Below are 16,470 nucleotides of genomic sequence, written 5' to 3' on the forward strand. Positions count from 1 at the left end.
ATATTTTTGTAATGTATGACTTTGAGTTATATTTTTCAATTTTCTTGTGATTAAATCTATGTACGGCTTTTGCTACGTATACCCTATTAATACTTTACATCATATATGTTTTATCATTGGAAATTTACAGGGCTATTCATTTCCGACAACCATGTGATAGGTTTTATTTTTCTTTCATAACATGAATTATTATATGATTTTTTAATTTTTTGTTTAAATCAATAAATCTTTATATTTTCAGTTTGATTCTGTTTAAAATGTATTTTTTTGCTATCCTTCTCTATTACGTTTACAATACAAGGCTTAATGGAACATATGAGAACTGAATTGAAATCTTTACTAAAAAATTAAGATTGAAAGGAATAAACACTAGTATTCAGAAAAGACTACTTTAAAGAAGGGAGAAAGGTTCTCTATATTTATATGACTTCATAAGAAACCTTGAAACCCAACAACTATTAGAGTTTTAATTGCTGACAAGAATTTTGAGATTAATAATCAAGAAAATGTTCTATATCTTAAGCCAACGTCCGTTTCATGCAGAAAAATGTTCTATATCTAATTAAGTAATATCCCGACATGAGAGGCAGATGATAAAAATAAAAAGACGGAAAATCTCGTTCTAAAACCAAGATAACTTCCGATTTGAAAAGATTAAATTTTCCATTTAAGAGGGTTGATATATCGTGTTCACGATCTTGGTGTTTTCGTTTTTAGAAGTGAAATTCCTTGAAAACAATTTTATTCCTCCCCCTGAACGTTTATTTGAATCAAGATTTATCTGGTAGCACACGATTAACGTGTACATGTATGTGAGTTCTAATACCCATGAACCTATTTAAGCAGAATGTTCATCTTTTTATTAGTCAATTATAATGTGTACTATTTGACAAAAATTCCTTTACGTATAATTGCATAGAAATCATACACTGACTTTTCCTTATTGGATCTCATAAGATCTATATTTAAAGAGAAGAACGGCTTTCGAAGGTTTTTCCGTGGATAAAAGTTAAAAATCATTGTTTGTATATGCTAACGTATATTGAATGCATAAGCTATGTATTTGCCCAGTTGGGGGTGCTTTATCACTTGATGAATTGTTTTCTCTTTTCAGTATGGAGGAGTGTGATGCTCTCTGTACCCGTCTTGTCATAATGGTCAATGGACAATTTGTTTGTCCCGGAAGCCCTCAACACCTGAAGGACAAATTCGGCAATGGCTACACTCTGACTGTCCGTCTGTCCGCCGAAAATGGTGATTCTGCGATTGTCAAGAATTTCATCACAGAGAAATTTCCGGATAGTCAGGTGTTTGATGATCATCAAGATTATCTGCACTTTCGGATTCCGAACACTTCCGTTTCGCTGTCCAGTGTTTCGGTGCCATGGAGAAGGCGAGTGAGACCCTGGGAATAGAGGACTATTCCGTGCATCAAACAACCTTAGAACAAGTGTTTCTGTCTTTTACAAACAATCAAGTTTCACCAGAAGAAAAGAAAAAGCGCAAAGGTTGCTGTGGAAGGTGCAAATGTTACTCGTTTTGCACATGTGCGTGTTGCTGTGGTGTTGATTGAATTCAGTTTGTGTGTAGTTGGACTGTAATCATGCATGTCTAACAGGGACCTCTTTACAATACCCTAATCTGTTTTTGTTTTATTCGGATTTTATCTGATTCTTGTTTAAAAGGCGAAAACCCTGGATTTAGGGAAAGCGAATTTCACGAAGTGTTTGAATGTGCACGCATACTGAACATATATTTGGAATTTCGTTCGTTTCCCTAAATGTTTCTAAAATTGTTTGTGTGATAAACTTTGCATTTTTTCCTTCTCGAAAGCTTAATACCTACAGTATTTCAAAATTCTGATCAAATCTGGGAATAAGTGTATTTAATGATTGGCATTTATAGAGAAATTAAATAAGGTAAACCATCTATCGAAATGCAACATTCCAAACTACAAGCAGTGGTATGGTTGATATCGCATTGAAGGGTAACGTCATGTGGTGCTTGAATGTAGTTATTATACAATTTCTTTACCGTTTTTTTTTCCTATAACGAATTGTTCTACTATGATTTGTTTCGATTTCTTTCTAGTACAGTGAAGCACTTACATTCAAACACAGGAATACGCCCTGCTCCTGGTAGGGCAAATTGAATTTGTATTTCCTTGTTCGTTTTGTCGTATAATTCGTCTGAATGTTATTACGCTGAAAAAAGTTTTATAAGTGAGAAATGCCGGACCATATATATATTTGGTGTACTACAGATTATATTTCATATTTTGTATAGTTTTTTTTTATGAAATGTTATGGAATGATCTTCAAGGAAAGAACAAGTTAAAACATGAACGAGAGTCCCGAGGGTTTGTTTATTTTTAGATTTTAACTAGTTGTCGTTGTTAAATGTGCATGTATGTGCTAGAAAGTTAGAAGAAGATCCAGCGATGTTAACGATATATTATTGTTTAAAACCATTTCTTAAACAATGGAAGAATTGGATTCTTCAAATTACATGTCTTTCATTTGTTGTCTTTCTTGAACAAATTTTTATGTATTAAGACGGCTCAATGGTCGTGTAATTTATTTACCTCCTGAGGACAAAGAGCTCTAGCTGCGCAATGATACAGTGAAATGCTCAAATTTAAAGCTAAAGTATTTGAATTTTTTTTCTTCACTAAATTGTACTAAAGTCTTAATGGCAAACAATATCAGATGTCAAAATTTAAGGCAGATCTAATGGTTAACCTGTTAACCACCCAATCACCTTTATCCAGCCAGTTTTGAGAAATGTTGCTCGTTGTTTATCTAATTGAATCTAGTGTTTGAACTAAATACTTTGATCTTATTTGACATCCGTTGAATATTAATGAAGTTGTTACAGTAAAGCTGTTAGATAATCCAATTGTATAACAGAAAAAAGACAAGTTCAATGGGATACTTTCTCTTCAAATGTTACTAGTATTAACAAGAGGCCCATGGGCCATATCGCTCACCTGAGAAACATGAGGTATGATAAAATCAGCTTAATGGAGTCATAATTCAAACTATCTGGATAATGTACAATTAAACATAATACATACTTTGTATCTACACTACCTGAGGATGCTTTCACACAAGTTTCAGCTTTCCTGGCTGATTAGTTTCTGAGAAGAAGATTTTTAAAGATTTACTCTATATATTCCTATGTAAAACTTTGATCCCCCATTTTGGCCGTACCCTACACCCGGGGCCCATGATTTTCACAGCTATGAATCTACACTACCTGAGGATGCTTCCACACAAGTTTCAGCTTTCCTAGCTGATTAGTTTCTGAGAAGAAGATTTTTAAAGATTTACTCAATATATTCCTATGTAAAACTTCAATGCCCCATTGTGGCCAACCCTACCCCCAGGGGTCATGATTTTCACAACTTAGAATCTACACTACCTGAGGATACTTTCACACAAGTGTCAGCTTTCTTGGCTGATTAGTTTCTGAGAAGAAGATTTTTAAAGATATACTCTATATATTCCTATGTAAAATTTTCGACCCCCCATGGTGGCCCCACCCTACCCCAAGGGGTCATGATTTTCACAACTTTATATTAACACTACCTGAGGATGCTTCCACGCAGGTATCAGAATTCCTGTTTAATTAGTTTCTGAGAAGAAGATTTTTAAAGATTTACTCCATATATTCTTATGTAAAATTTCGATCCCCCATTGTGACCCACCCTACTCGCGGGGTCATGATTTTCACAACTTTGTATCTACACTACCTGAGGTTGCTTTCACACAAGTTTCAGCTTTCCTGGCTGATCAGTTTAACAGAAGAAGATTTTTAAAGAGTTACTCTATATATTCATATGTTAAACTTTGACCCCCAATTGTGGCCCTACCCTACCCCATGGGGTCATGATTTTCACAACTTTGAATCTACACTACCTGAGGATGCTTCCACACAAGTTACAGCTTTCCTGGCTGATTAGTTTCTGAGGAGAAGATTTTTAAAGATTTATCTATATATTGCTATATTAAACTTCAATGCCCCATTGTGGCCAACCCTACCCCCAGGGGTCATGATTTTCACAACTTAGAATCTACACTACCTGAGGATACTTTCACACAAGTTCCAGCTTTCTTGGCTGATTAGTTTCTGAGAAGAAGATTTTTAAAGATATACTCTATATATTCCTATGTAAAATTTTCGACCCCCCATGGTGGCCCCACCCTACCCCAAGGGGTCATGATTTTCACAACTTTATATTAACACTACCTGAGGATGCTTCCACGCAGGTATCAGAATTCCTGTTTAATTAGTTTCTGAGAAGAAGATTTTTAAAGATTTACTCCATATATTCTTATGTAAAATTTCGATCCCCCATTGTGACCCACCCTACTCGCGGGGTCATGATTTTCACAACTTTGTATCTACACTACCTGAGGTTGCTTTCACACAAGTTTCAGCTTTCCTGGCTGATCAGTTTAACAGAAGAAGATTTTTAAAGAGTTACTCTATATATTCATATGTTAAACTTTGACCCCCAATTGTGGCCCTACCCTACCCCATGGGGTCATGATTTTCACAACTTTGAATCTACACTACCTGAGGATGCTTCCACACAAGTTACAGCTTTCCTGGCTGATTAGTTTCTGAGGAGAAGATTTTTAAAGATTTATCTATATATTGCTATATTAAACTTCGATCCCTCATTGTGGCCCCACCCTACCCTTGGGGGTCTTGATTTTCACAACTTTGAATCTACACTAACTGAGGATGCTTCCACACAAGTTCCAGCTTTCCTGGTCATATGGTTCATGAGAATAAGACTTTTAAAGATTTACTCCATATATTCTTATGTAAAATTTCGATCCCCCATTGTGGCCCACCCTAATCGCGGGGTCATGATTTTCACAACTTTGTATCTACACTACCTGAGGTTGCTTTCACACAAGTTTCAGCTTTCCTGGCTGATCAGTTTATGAGAAAAAGATTTTTAAAGATTTACTCTATATATTCATGTGTTAAACTTTGACCCTCCCCCCCATTGTGGTCCCACCCTACCCCCAGGGGTCATGATTTTCACAACTTTGAATTTACACTACATTAGAATGCTTCCACACAAGTTTCAGCTTTCCTGGCTGATTAGTTTCTGAGAAGAAGATTTTTAAAGATTTACTCTATATATTCCTATGTTAAACTTCGACACCCCATTGTGGCCCCACCCTACCCCCGGGGGCCATGATTTTCACAACTTAGAATCTACACTACCTGAGCATGCTTTCACACAAGTGTCAGCTTTCCTGGCTGATTAGTTTCTGAGAAGAAGATTTTTAAAGATTTACTCTATATATTCCTATTCAAAACTTCAATGCCCCATTGTGGCCCCACCCTACACCCGGGGGTCATGATTTTCACAACTTTGAATCTACACTACCAGAGGATGCTTTCACACAAGTTTCAGCTTTCCTTGCTGATTAGTTTTTGAGAGGAAAACTTTTAAAGATTTACTCAATATATTCCTATGTAAAACTTCGACCCCCATTGTGGCCCCATCCTACCCCTGGGGATCATGATTTTCACAATTTTGAATTTACACTACCTGAGAATGCTTACACACAAGTTTCAGCTTTCCTAGCTGATTAGTTTCTGAGAAGAAGATTTTTAAAGATTTACTATATATATTCATATGTTAAGCTTCGACCCCTCATTAGGGCCCCACCCTACCCCTGGGGGTCATGATTTTCACAACTATGAATCTACCGTACCTGAGGATGCTTCCACACAAATTTCAGCTTTCCTGGCTGATTAGTTTCTGAGAAGAAGATTTTTAAAGATTTATTTATATATTGCTATGTTAAACTTCAATGCCCCATTGTGGCCCCATCCTACCACTGGGGATCATGATTTTCACAATTTTGAATTAACACTACCTGAGAATGCTTTCACACAAGTTTCATCTTTCCTGGTCTTATGGTTCATGAGAAGAAGATTTTTGAAAATTTCTCGAAAATTTCCATAAATTCCTAATTATCTCCCTTTGAAAAAGGGCGTGGTCCTTAATTTTTACAACGTTGATTTCCCTTAGGCTAAGGGTGCTTTGCGGCAAGTTTGGTTGAAATTGGCCCAGTGGTTTTTGAGAAGATGTTGAAAATGTGAAAAGTTTACAGACAGACAGACAGACAGACAGACAGACAGACGGACGACAGACAAATGTGATCAGAATAGCTCACTTGAGCTTTCAGCTGAGGTGAGCTAAAAACTGTGTAAGGGCATGCAGTGTATTTTGTTACATCAAATTAATATATATCAAATATATAGAAATTTATAAGAATATGATGTTATTTTTAGATAATCAAGTTAACGGAAACCAAATTGTATGATATTAGATACAATTTTTATTATGTAACTATGTAAATTAACAAATGTAATGCTTGCATTGCATGATGCATTTAACATTTATTTTCATGTTATTTGTTATGTGAAAATGTTTTATTGGATCGTAATAAAAATATTCAAACTTGTCTAAATTCCTTACTTTGTGCTAATGAAAGGAAATTAAATAAGTCTTGAAAATATCAATATTGAAACATCTAAGTTTGTTTTCTTTTTATTGTGCCAGCGGTCGTTAATTACACTTTATAGCAGTAATTACTTGTTATATCACATGACATATGTTTCTGTCAAAAATTGTAAATATCATTTATAATTGCTTTTATTATTTATAGAAATACAAGTATATCCAAAAATACCAGACACAGACATTTGTTTCTGCATGAAAATGTACGCTTACATGCAGTTAAATAAAAACCCAAGTATCTAAATTATGTGGACTACAGCCCTTTTTGGGATTACATTATCTTCCTTTTCAAAAATAAACGTCGGACAATTGTTTATCTACTTTTTCTCTTGTATATTTTGCTAAATACGAGGATCAATCAGAAAATACGAAGACAATGTGGCTGTCTATCATATATTTTTCATGAAAGTCATACTTAACAGATTAATCTGTGCACCAACGCTTATGTTATTGATTTGCGAAGTTTTAGTTCATTTGATGACACGGTATTTTTGTTACCCCTTTTTAAAAACAACATGTTTTTTCCCCACGGCGCACGGTAATGTTCAAAACATGACGTCAAGATTAAACACGCACAGTTTATAGATATGCCCCGTCCTTATATCACGGTTAGTCTCTTGTGACTTTCTCCTTACAATTTAAAATGGCACTGAACCACTTAATAGCTTATTTGCACACATTTGTTCCAGAATCAGAAGTTAGTTCTTCAAAGTTTTTATTTTCTAACCATGTATCTCTTAGTTTACAGTAAGGATAACCCTGAACGTCGATTGACGTTACTTATTTTTTGACCAAATATTTACAGATATTCTACTCTCTTTCGGACTGTTTTATATTCAAAATACACTTCCCACCACCCCCACAAAATTTATTACACTTAAACACAAACTTGCAAATAATTGTTGACTTTTTTTTGCACCATTGAGCATTTTCACAGCGTTTGTCGGCTTTTTCCTGGGTTAATTCCGTTTTGTTTCTACCTCTCGTTGCGCCGTGACGTCCGGCGACGTCGATATTTTTAGTCAATTCTACAGAGGACTATCTGTCTTTAGTAACTAATATCTGTTCGACAAAACAATATATCCCGCCATTATTTGGAACATAGAATACCAAGATAAAACTTCATTTGAGGTTTCAATATTATTTGGTTTTAAGCCCAATTTATAGAGATATTACTTTCAACATTATATGGTTAATTGTTGACATACCACAAATTTTGATCGTGCGCCGTGACCTCATTTTTGCAGGAATAGATTCTAAATAATTCTTAGAAATAAAGGAATTTCTTTACTTTTTTTCTTGCAAATTGTTTGAAACTATTGCTAAATTATGTCTACCAAATTTAGTAATGATATGACGTTAAGTAACATAGCTATCACAAAAGTCTTCGTATTTTTTTGATTGACCCTCGTACGTGTTTCCCGATTTCTTCTATCTTCATTAACAGTATTCGAACATTGCTTGTCGACTGGAAAAATATCAGAACAATATAGATACATGTATTAACATAAGACAGTAAAGGTTTCTTTCTCTTATCTTCCGATGTCTACCTGATGTATCTAAATAGATCTAGAATGACTTAGTTTAAAGTAATAAACTTTTAGAAGATAACAAATGCTCAATTATAATTAGTGTTTTTCTTGAAAACGATATGTTACTTTTTTTAATTAAAAAATTGATTGCAGTTGATACCAATAAGAGAGTAGGAGTTATAAGAGCCAGATACACAATAGAAAGTACTTGACTGGATATACTTAATAGAGAAAAGCATCCAAATTGATACTACCCGGACATGGTGTACAAAGCATTGGTATTAACAAAATAGACAGTACACGGTATTGACATTTCCTGGACAACTTACACAATGCTGACATTTACATGACAAAATACTATTACCTGTAACTACTTAGACTATACAAATTGTTAACATTATTACCTAGACAAATTGTACAAATTATTGAAAATATCTGTACAGACAATACCTAGATAGAATATATAGAATATACAAGTTATCAACATCACTTATACAGAAAATCCACAACTTTACCCGGGCAAAACATAAAAAATCTATGTTTATATACAGCAAATTACTCATTAGATTATTTAGAAAACGCAAATATTAGTTAACACTCTTAGACTAACAAAATACCAAATTTTGCTTGGCTTCCAGGGATTTCAGATTCAGTGAATACATTAATGCCGAGTCGAAGTTCAGCCGTTTTCTTCTTTTCACTGTGCATCGGTGCATTAAAAGTCTTCCAATACCACTTTTCTATGCATTCCATGTTAAATATAGTCTTTAAAATCCCCTTTTGGCTCACCGAGACGAAGTCGGGTGGAGCTTATGCTATACCTCCGGCGTCGGCGTCCGGACTTGGTTAAAGTTTGTGTTGCAGGTTCTGTATCTAAGTTATTACTTGTCCTATCTTCACCAAACTTGCATGTATGAAGCATCTGAACCTACTTATACACTTGAAAGACTTGGATGCTGAATCTGGCCATGCATTTCAGATGCTGAAGGAGGTTAGGGTTTTTAGAGCAGGTGCCCTTTGATAACTACATGTATATGTTTGTTATTATTGGTCGTAACTTCAAACTTGCATGGCTAGTGGGTCTTTTGATACTGATGCACTTGACAGATTTGAATGATAAATCTGAGTCATAGGTTTCGGATGCTGGATGGATGAGGTTAAGGTTCAATCTTCACTGAATTTAGACAGATGATACATCTTGTAATACTGATGCACTCCACAGGCGTGGATGCTGAACCTTAGCCGTCGGTTTCGGATACTGGAAAAGGTTAAGTTTTTTGGAACATGTCACATGCTTATATAAATAATAGTACTAGTTCAAACTTACATGGTTGATTTAACTATATAAATGAATCACAGAGGGAGCCCGTATTTTTCATACAAAAAAACACGGTGAAAAATTATGTGTTATCATCATTGACCAAAAGCTTACAATTCTTTCTTTTTTCATTCTATATCGTTGTTTCACATACCGTTAGCTGCAATATAGAGCCATATTACCAAGGGCTTGGACTTTGGGTAGTTTTGTCAAACATAGCTGTGACGTAGACCTGTCTATTTCGTTGTTGGCCAATCAGCAATGGCTCTTGGAAAAAAACAAGATCTGTCTGGCTTTTGAGCTTAAACTACGCAGCGTCACTTTGAACTTGTTTTGACGCAAGAAAAATTGATACTAGTAGCTGCGTCCTACAGAAAGTCCAAGATCTTGTATAAAATAGTTCTATCTACTGTTACAAAACCCCAAGAGTGAAACATAATTAGATGATGTAAACGCATTTGTATATACATATATCTATTCTGCACATCATTTTATGTCTTTTTTTATTTCATCATTTTATGACTTTTCCAGTTGTTGAGTATTGTTTTGACACTGTTTTAATGGACAGGAGATAATACAAGCATTTAAATGTGAGAACGTAGTCATTTGATTAATCTTTTCCTTTGTATATATCATACTAGTATACAATATAAAATGTTCAAACCACACCATAATCATTCAGTCATGTTACTTTTGGTTTTGCAGATAATTGTTCATTTTTTGCTTCCCTCCGCTGGGACAGAAAATTTGTGCCATTTAGAAAGCGGTGTTTTCTATTTCTGGTATCACAATAATGACCAAAGGTAGCATTTGAATGTCCATTGTACATCACTCATTCTTTGGAATATGGTATTAAGCATGATCTTTTTCGGCAATGTTCGGGAAACAAACTATTTCCTTTGCCATTTTGGCTTTTACTTTAAGTTTTGACAAAGAGTGAATAACTCAGACACAGACATTTGACGTTGTATACAAGAATTTTTTCCATATTTAAAAAAACAAGGTACACATCGCCGCCATCTTTGATTGTTTCTAGCTGTTACATCAGGTGGATTTTGCTTGAACTCGGCAGTAACATTATTTTGCGATCCTCTCCGCCTGCCGATCGGCCCTTAAACATCTAAACTTACAGCTGATTTAATCAAACAAGTTAACTTCAGAAACTAAAGAAAATTCATTTTTGTTTGTATAACAATCATTGTCATTCAAAATTTATAGAATTTTCTTAATACTTTGGTAGATTTTTTTAACAAACAAATTGTGATAACGCTTGTTTTTTCCTCTTCATTTACTCAACTTGGTCAGCTCTTGGAATTAGTGAAAGTCCAAGATTGGCTGCATTCTTTGCTTCTTCTGTCATTTTCCTACCTTTCACTATTGTTTTTATAGCAACTGTGACAATTAAAGGTCGGGCTCGGAATGTATCAAGCTATTACGTAAACCGGACTTTATCGTTATGTATAATGATAGCTCCCGAGGGTAGTTCGGGTGCGTATTATTATATAAGGCGCTGCTTAGCTGATAGTCGACAGTTTTGCAGTGGAAGCTCCAAGTTGGAAGATCGAAGCAGAAGCGGTGCGGTTTATTAAGTTACCCTGGTTGTATTAAGTATACGGTGTCTAGTATACTGGTTAATAGGGGAATTGTATTTAATTACATTAATTATATTATTTCCACAATTTTGTATTGAGATCTATCTGTGTACAGGACAGATCTCTGGATCGGGACACATCCGAGACCCGTACTCGCATATGACAGGTGCCTACGGATACATACATGCCCGGACACATACCCAGTCGCCCAAATTACATTTGTTTGCCTTTATAAATTAAGGATAGATAATCCTAAGACTAAATATATGTATATACTGACTCGTACTAGTTAACAAATCATTTTAGTAATTACTGCTTGATCGGTTTTTATATACACATATAGTTAAGTATACAATCAATTACTTTAATCATTGTCTTGATTACGAATTTATCCAAATCTACGGACCCAAACACTTACAAAATTGGCGGCAGCTGCGGGATTTGGGTTAGGTCTAATTGATTAGTTTATTATATGCTTCTATCAAAATGTCTGGTCTACGGGCTGACATTTCATACATAGAACGTCAAATAGAAAATCTCACTAGAGAGATAGATGAGTCCATACAATTTTTAGGTTTGCAGGAAAATGTATCTGGCATCTCGATGCCAAGACAAGTAACACGGACGAGTACATCGTTTACAGGGAGATCGGATAGGGCACTTGGTAATGTAAGCCACAGGGATGTAAGCGGAAGGCAGAACTCTGCACAAAGCACAAGGATAGATGCAAACGGCCAAAATCAGACGATAGCAAGTCAAGGAATTTTGTTAAACCTGCTACTTATGACGGTTCAGGCATGTGGAATGACTACTTATCTCATTTTGAGTCTGTGTGTCTGTTAAATGAATGGACTGAGACGGAGAAGGGGTTGTATTTAGCTTCGTCTCTTAGAGGGTTAGCTCAAGGTGTGCTAGGTAATCAACCAAGGGATGAGAGGCAAAACTATGCAAAACTGGTCAAGGCTTTGCAGGATAGGTTTGCGCCATTAAACAGACAGAGCTAGCGCTTTATCGGACTCCGCTTAGAGAAAGGAGACAGAGACCATCGGAGAGCTTACCGGAGATGGGTCAGGAGATAAGGAGGCTGGTTAACCTAGCCTATCCTACAGCTCTGGACGACTTTCGTGAGATCCTGGCCACAGAACAGTTCTTAGATGGACTGCATAATGCGGAGATGTGTCTGATGATAAAGCAGGCCAGACCTAACAGTATAAATGACGCTATACAGAGAGCCGTTGAGCTTGAAGCGTTTTACAGAGCTGAGAGCCGTCGCACTGAGAGTGTAAGAAGCGTGGATCAAGAGGCTGGGTCTGGTCATGGTTCAAAGATAGATAAATTCATAGAGACGATGGAGAAAAATATGCAATATCTTCAAAAGGAAATGAAGGATATGAAATAATGGAAGTTTCAAATGCAAAAGAAGGGACCTGATACAGGGCATACCAAAGATGAAACCAGGAATACTTATGCAAATAGTACATAAAAGTGTTACAGGTGCGGATCCGACAAGCATTTGAAAAGAGATTGTCCCTCGAACTCGTCTAACCAGGCCCATCAGTCAGACAATAGCGTTAAGAAGATGAGTATGACAGAGCATAAGCCATGTGATCGGGCTCAAGGCAATGAATACAAGACAGGGGAAGAACACTCAAGAACCATCCATTCTATCAAGGAGTCGGGAGTCTATGTCACTGCCAAAATAAATGAGATGGATGTATACTTACTCATTGGTACAGGTGCCACGGTTTCCTTGCTATCAAAGGTATGCTATGGAAATATACAAGGAAATGACACTTGGCGCATGGAAAAGGTTGACAGAGATGTACTGTCTGCCAACGGATCATCGGTAGGGATATACGGTAAAACATCTATCAGCCTTGCGCTGAATGGAACATCTAAACTACAGGAAATGATTGTGGCTGATATATCTGTGGATGGAATCCTTGGTTTAGATTTCCTTGTGAAGTATAAGGCTATTATAAACATGCGTACACACAAAGTTTCTATATCGGGCATAGAACACCTTATTCACTTAGAAGGCACGGCACCGGAATACAAGATTGCACTGATAAACAGGGTTGAAATACCCCCCAGATCTGAAATATTGACCGAGGGCAAGATCTGTGCAGGACCGGATGGAGGGTTCCCGGTGAAAATTGGACTTAAAGAGCCATCTGAAAAAACTGATAAAATCAGATTCTGCTATGCTGACTAGGACTTTGGTTCGACGCCAAGAAAGAGTGCCACTCCGTCTTATGAATATGTCAGCAACTAACAGGACTATTCAGCCAGGAACAGTGGTCGGTAACTTGTCTCCTGTTAGTGAGATGAAGGCAGTACAATGCTCTATAGGTGCTGCAAATTGTAACAAAGAAATACCAAAGCATTTACAAGAGCTGTTTTATAGCAACGTTCAATTAAAGAGTTGATCGCTCAAAATTTAGAATCATTAAATAGATGTTTATCAATTACATAAAGTGGTTAAAACCTTTATAATTTTTTTTTTACTATGGATTGTTCTATATATACAATGTAACACTGTAGTATCGAGTGGATTGGCGGGGATGGGATATACATGTATAGCAATTCTGCAATTTCTACATTCATTTATTTATGTGCTGAATTGTGTTAATCTGCTAAAATAAAACTTAGAACAAGAGCAAACAGAAAAAATATGCACTGAAATAAATAAGCAGATTATAAGAAGAATAATCAAATATAATTTTTGTGGTTGTAAAAAAGAAGTTACTGTTGATAAAACTTTAGTTAGATCTTACATATTTCTTTTTAAAAAATACCCGGTATTTGTTTACCGATAATTTTAAATAAATATAATTTGCATGTAACAGTAATTAAAATTAATCTCTTAAAAATCCCCTGCCTGTAATTCTCAGTAATTATCAGCAATTCTCAGTACCAACAGTAAATCTCAGTAAATATCAGTAATTATCAGAGCTCACAGCAAAAGCATCAGTAAATGTCAGTAAATATCAGAACCAACAGCAATTATCAGTAACAGCAGTAAAATTATCAGTAAATATCAGCAATTCTCAGCACTAACAGTACAATATCAGTAAATATCAGAAACTATCAGTAAAAAATGGCACTTTCAGTACTTTTTAGAGCCAGTAGTGAGCACCAAAGTTCTTGGAAACCACGATAAGGGCAAAGCGAGATTCTTGCTTATCCGGTACTCAGATTTGTTCTCAGAGACTGATGAGTATGTCGGTCGAACCTCAGTGGTTCAGCACAAGATCGATACCGGAAACCAACCAGCTCTCAAACAGCCACCAAGACGTCTGCCATTTCATATGCAGAAAGAAGTCGACGAACACGTTTCTGACATGCTAAAAAGGGGTATCATTGAGCCTTCAACAAGCGCTTGGTCGTCAGCAATCGTCTTGGTACAAAAGAAGGACGGATCAAAAGATTCTGTGTGGACTATAGGCGGTTAAATAGTGTGACGATGAAAGACGCCTATCCCTTACCCCGCATCGATGAGTCACTCAATCAGTTGAATGGTGCCAAGTGGTTCAGTACTCTCGATCTGAACGCAGGGTACTGGCAAGTTGAGCTTGACCCAAATGACAAGCCTAAGACAGCCTTCGTGACCCGGCAAGGTTTGTTTGAGTTCAATGTCATGCCGTTTGGGCTCTGCAATGCCCCGGCAACATTCGAACGTCTGATGGAGACGGTGTTGTCAGGCTTACAATGGCAGGTATGCCTCATCTATTTGGATGATGTCATTGTGTATGGGAAAACATTTGAAGAAATGTTACACAACCTAGAACTGGTCTTTGAGAAGCTGAGAGCAGCTGGTTTGAAGCTAATAAAGGCCAGGAAATGTACACTGTTTTCAAAACAAGTCAAATACCTGGGGCATGTTATATCTGAAAAAGGGGTTGAGACGGATGCGGAAAAGGTTGGAGCCGTTAGGAAGTGGCAAGAGCCAGTAAACAAGACGCAATTAAGGTCCTTTATTGGCCTTTGCAGCTATTATAGAAAGTTCATTGCAAACTTTGCTGAAATAACTCGCCCTCTGCATCGACTGACAGAAGCATCAGTTGCTTTCAAATGGAGTAATGAATGCCTGGTAGCATATGATGCATTAAAGGCAAAGCTTACCTCAGCACCATTCCTCACTCATCCCGATTTCAGTAAACCCTTCATCCTTGATACCGATGCGAGCCAAAATGCGATTGATGCAGCCTTGTCACAGATCCAAAATTGACAAGAGAGGGTAATAGCTTATGCCAGTAAGTCCTGAGCAAGACGGAGAGAAGGTACTGTGTGACTACGAAGGAACTCTTTGCAGTAGTGACGTTTTTAAAACATTTCAGGCATTTCTTGTATGGACGCAAGTTTCTTGTTAGGACGGATCACAGTTCCCTCCGGTGGTTGCTTAGGTTTAAGGATCCGGAAGGGCAATTGGCTCGATGGCTAGAGGTGATTTCGCCATATGATATGGAAATCGAGAATCGAGCGGGGCGATTACATGGAAATGCAGATGGGCTAAGTGGAGTTCCTTGTAACCAATGCGGATATTTTGATGATTGGGAGAAAGCAGATGTGCCTGAGGACTATGCCAGGACATTAAAGCATGAGGTCAAAAACACGAGCACTGCTGAATCGAAAACACTTGTAGAAATGCAAGATGAGAGTCGGGATATAAGACTTGTAAAGGATTGGATGGAGGATGGTAAGCGTCCAGACTTCAGCGAAGTCACTGCTGAAAGTTACATGGTCAAGTCATTGTGGGCTCAATGGAGTAGATTGGTCCTGAAGGATGAATTGCTTTGTCGTATATGGGAAGTTGAAGAAAGCAACAATACAACATACCAAATTGTTATGCCGCTCTCACAGCGAAGATTTATCTTGCAGCAGATGCACGATTCCAAGACCTCTGGTCACCTTGAGGTGACCAAGACATTGAACAAGATTAGGCAAGCTTATTACTGGCCAGGGTTGCAAAGCGATGTCCGGAGTTATGTTGCTGGATGTGACCTATGTGCACGGAGATAAGCTCCGCTCAAGACAAAAAGAGGTCCAATGCAGCCTTTGCAAGTTGGTTACCCAATGGAGAGGATAGCAACAGATATCCTTGGGGAGTTCCCAGTCACAGATAAAGGGAATCGCTACATACTGGTGATGTCAGATTACTTCACCAAATGGACAGAGGCCTTCCCAATGCCGAACATGGAGGCTCAAACTGTAGCAAGACTAATTGTAGAAGAAGTAATCTGTAGGTTTGGAGTCCCTGTCTTAATACACTCCGACCAAGGCTGCCAGTATGAGAGTGTCTTTTTCAGGGAGGTGTGCCACCATTTGCAAATCCGAAAAAAAAGAACCACACCATACCATCCTTAGACTGATGGTATGGTAGAAAAGTTCAACAAAACCTTAGCTACCATGCTAAGTAACTATGTAGACGATAATCATCGGGACTGGGATGAATGCATAACTTTTGTAATG

The 16,470-nt window shown here is 37.0% G+C and overlaps 1 protein-coding gene across 1 annotated transcript in view; it reads left to right on the forward strand.

The window, feature by feature from the left end:
• The window catches only part of LOC105347968 (phospholipid-transporting ATPase ABCA3), a 48,596-nt gene extending 46,083 nt beyond the window's left edge, over nt 1-2,513 (forward strand). Inside the window, exon 23 of the mRNA XM_066082800.1 lies at nt 1,149-2,513. Coding sequence (XP_065938872.1) covers nt 1,149-1,415 — 267 coding nt within the window. The 3' untranslated portion in view covers nt 1,416-2,513. The remainder of the gene's footprint in view (nt 1-1,148) is intronic.
• Nucleotides 2,514-16,470: the final 13,957 nt, after the last annotated feature.

This window comes from Magallana gigas, chromosome 4, assembly GCF_963853765.1.
Source record: "Magallana gigas chromosome 4, xbMagGiga1.1, whole genome shotgun sequence".
In the NCBI taxonomy this organism is placed as follows: domain Eukaryota; kingdom Metazoa; phylum Mollusca; class Bivalvia; order Ostreida; family Ostreidae; genus Magallana; species Magallana gigas.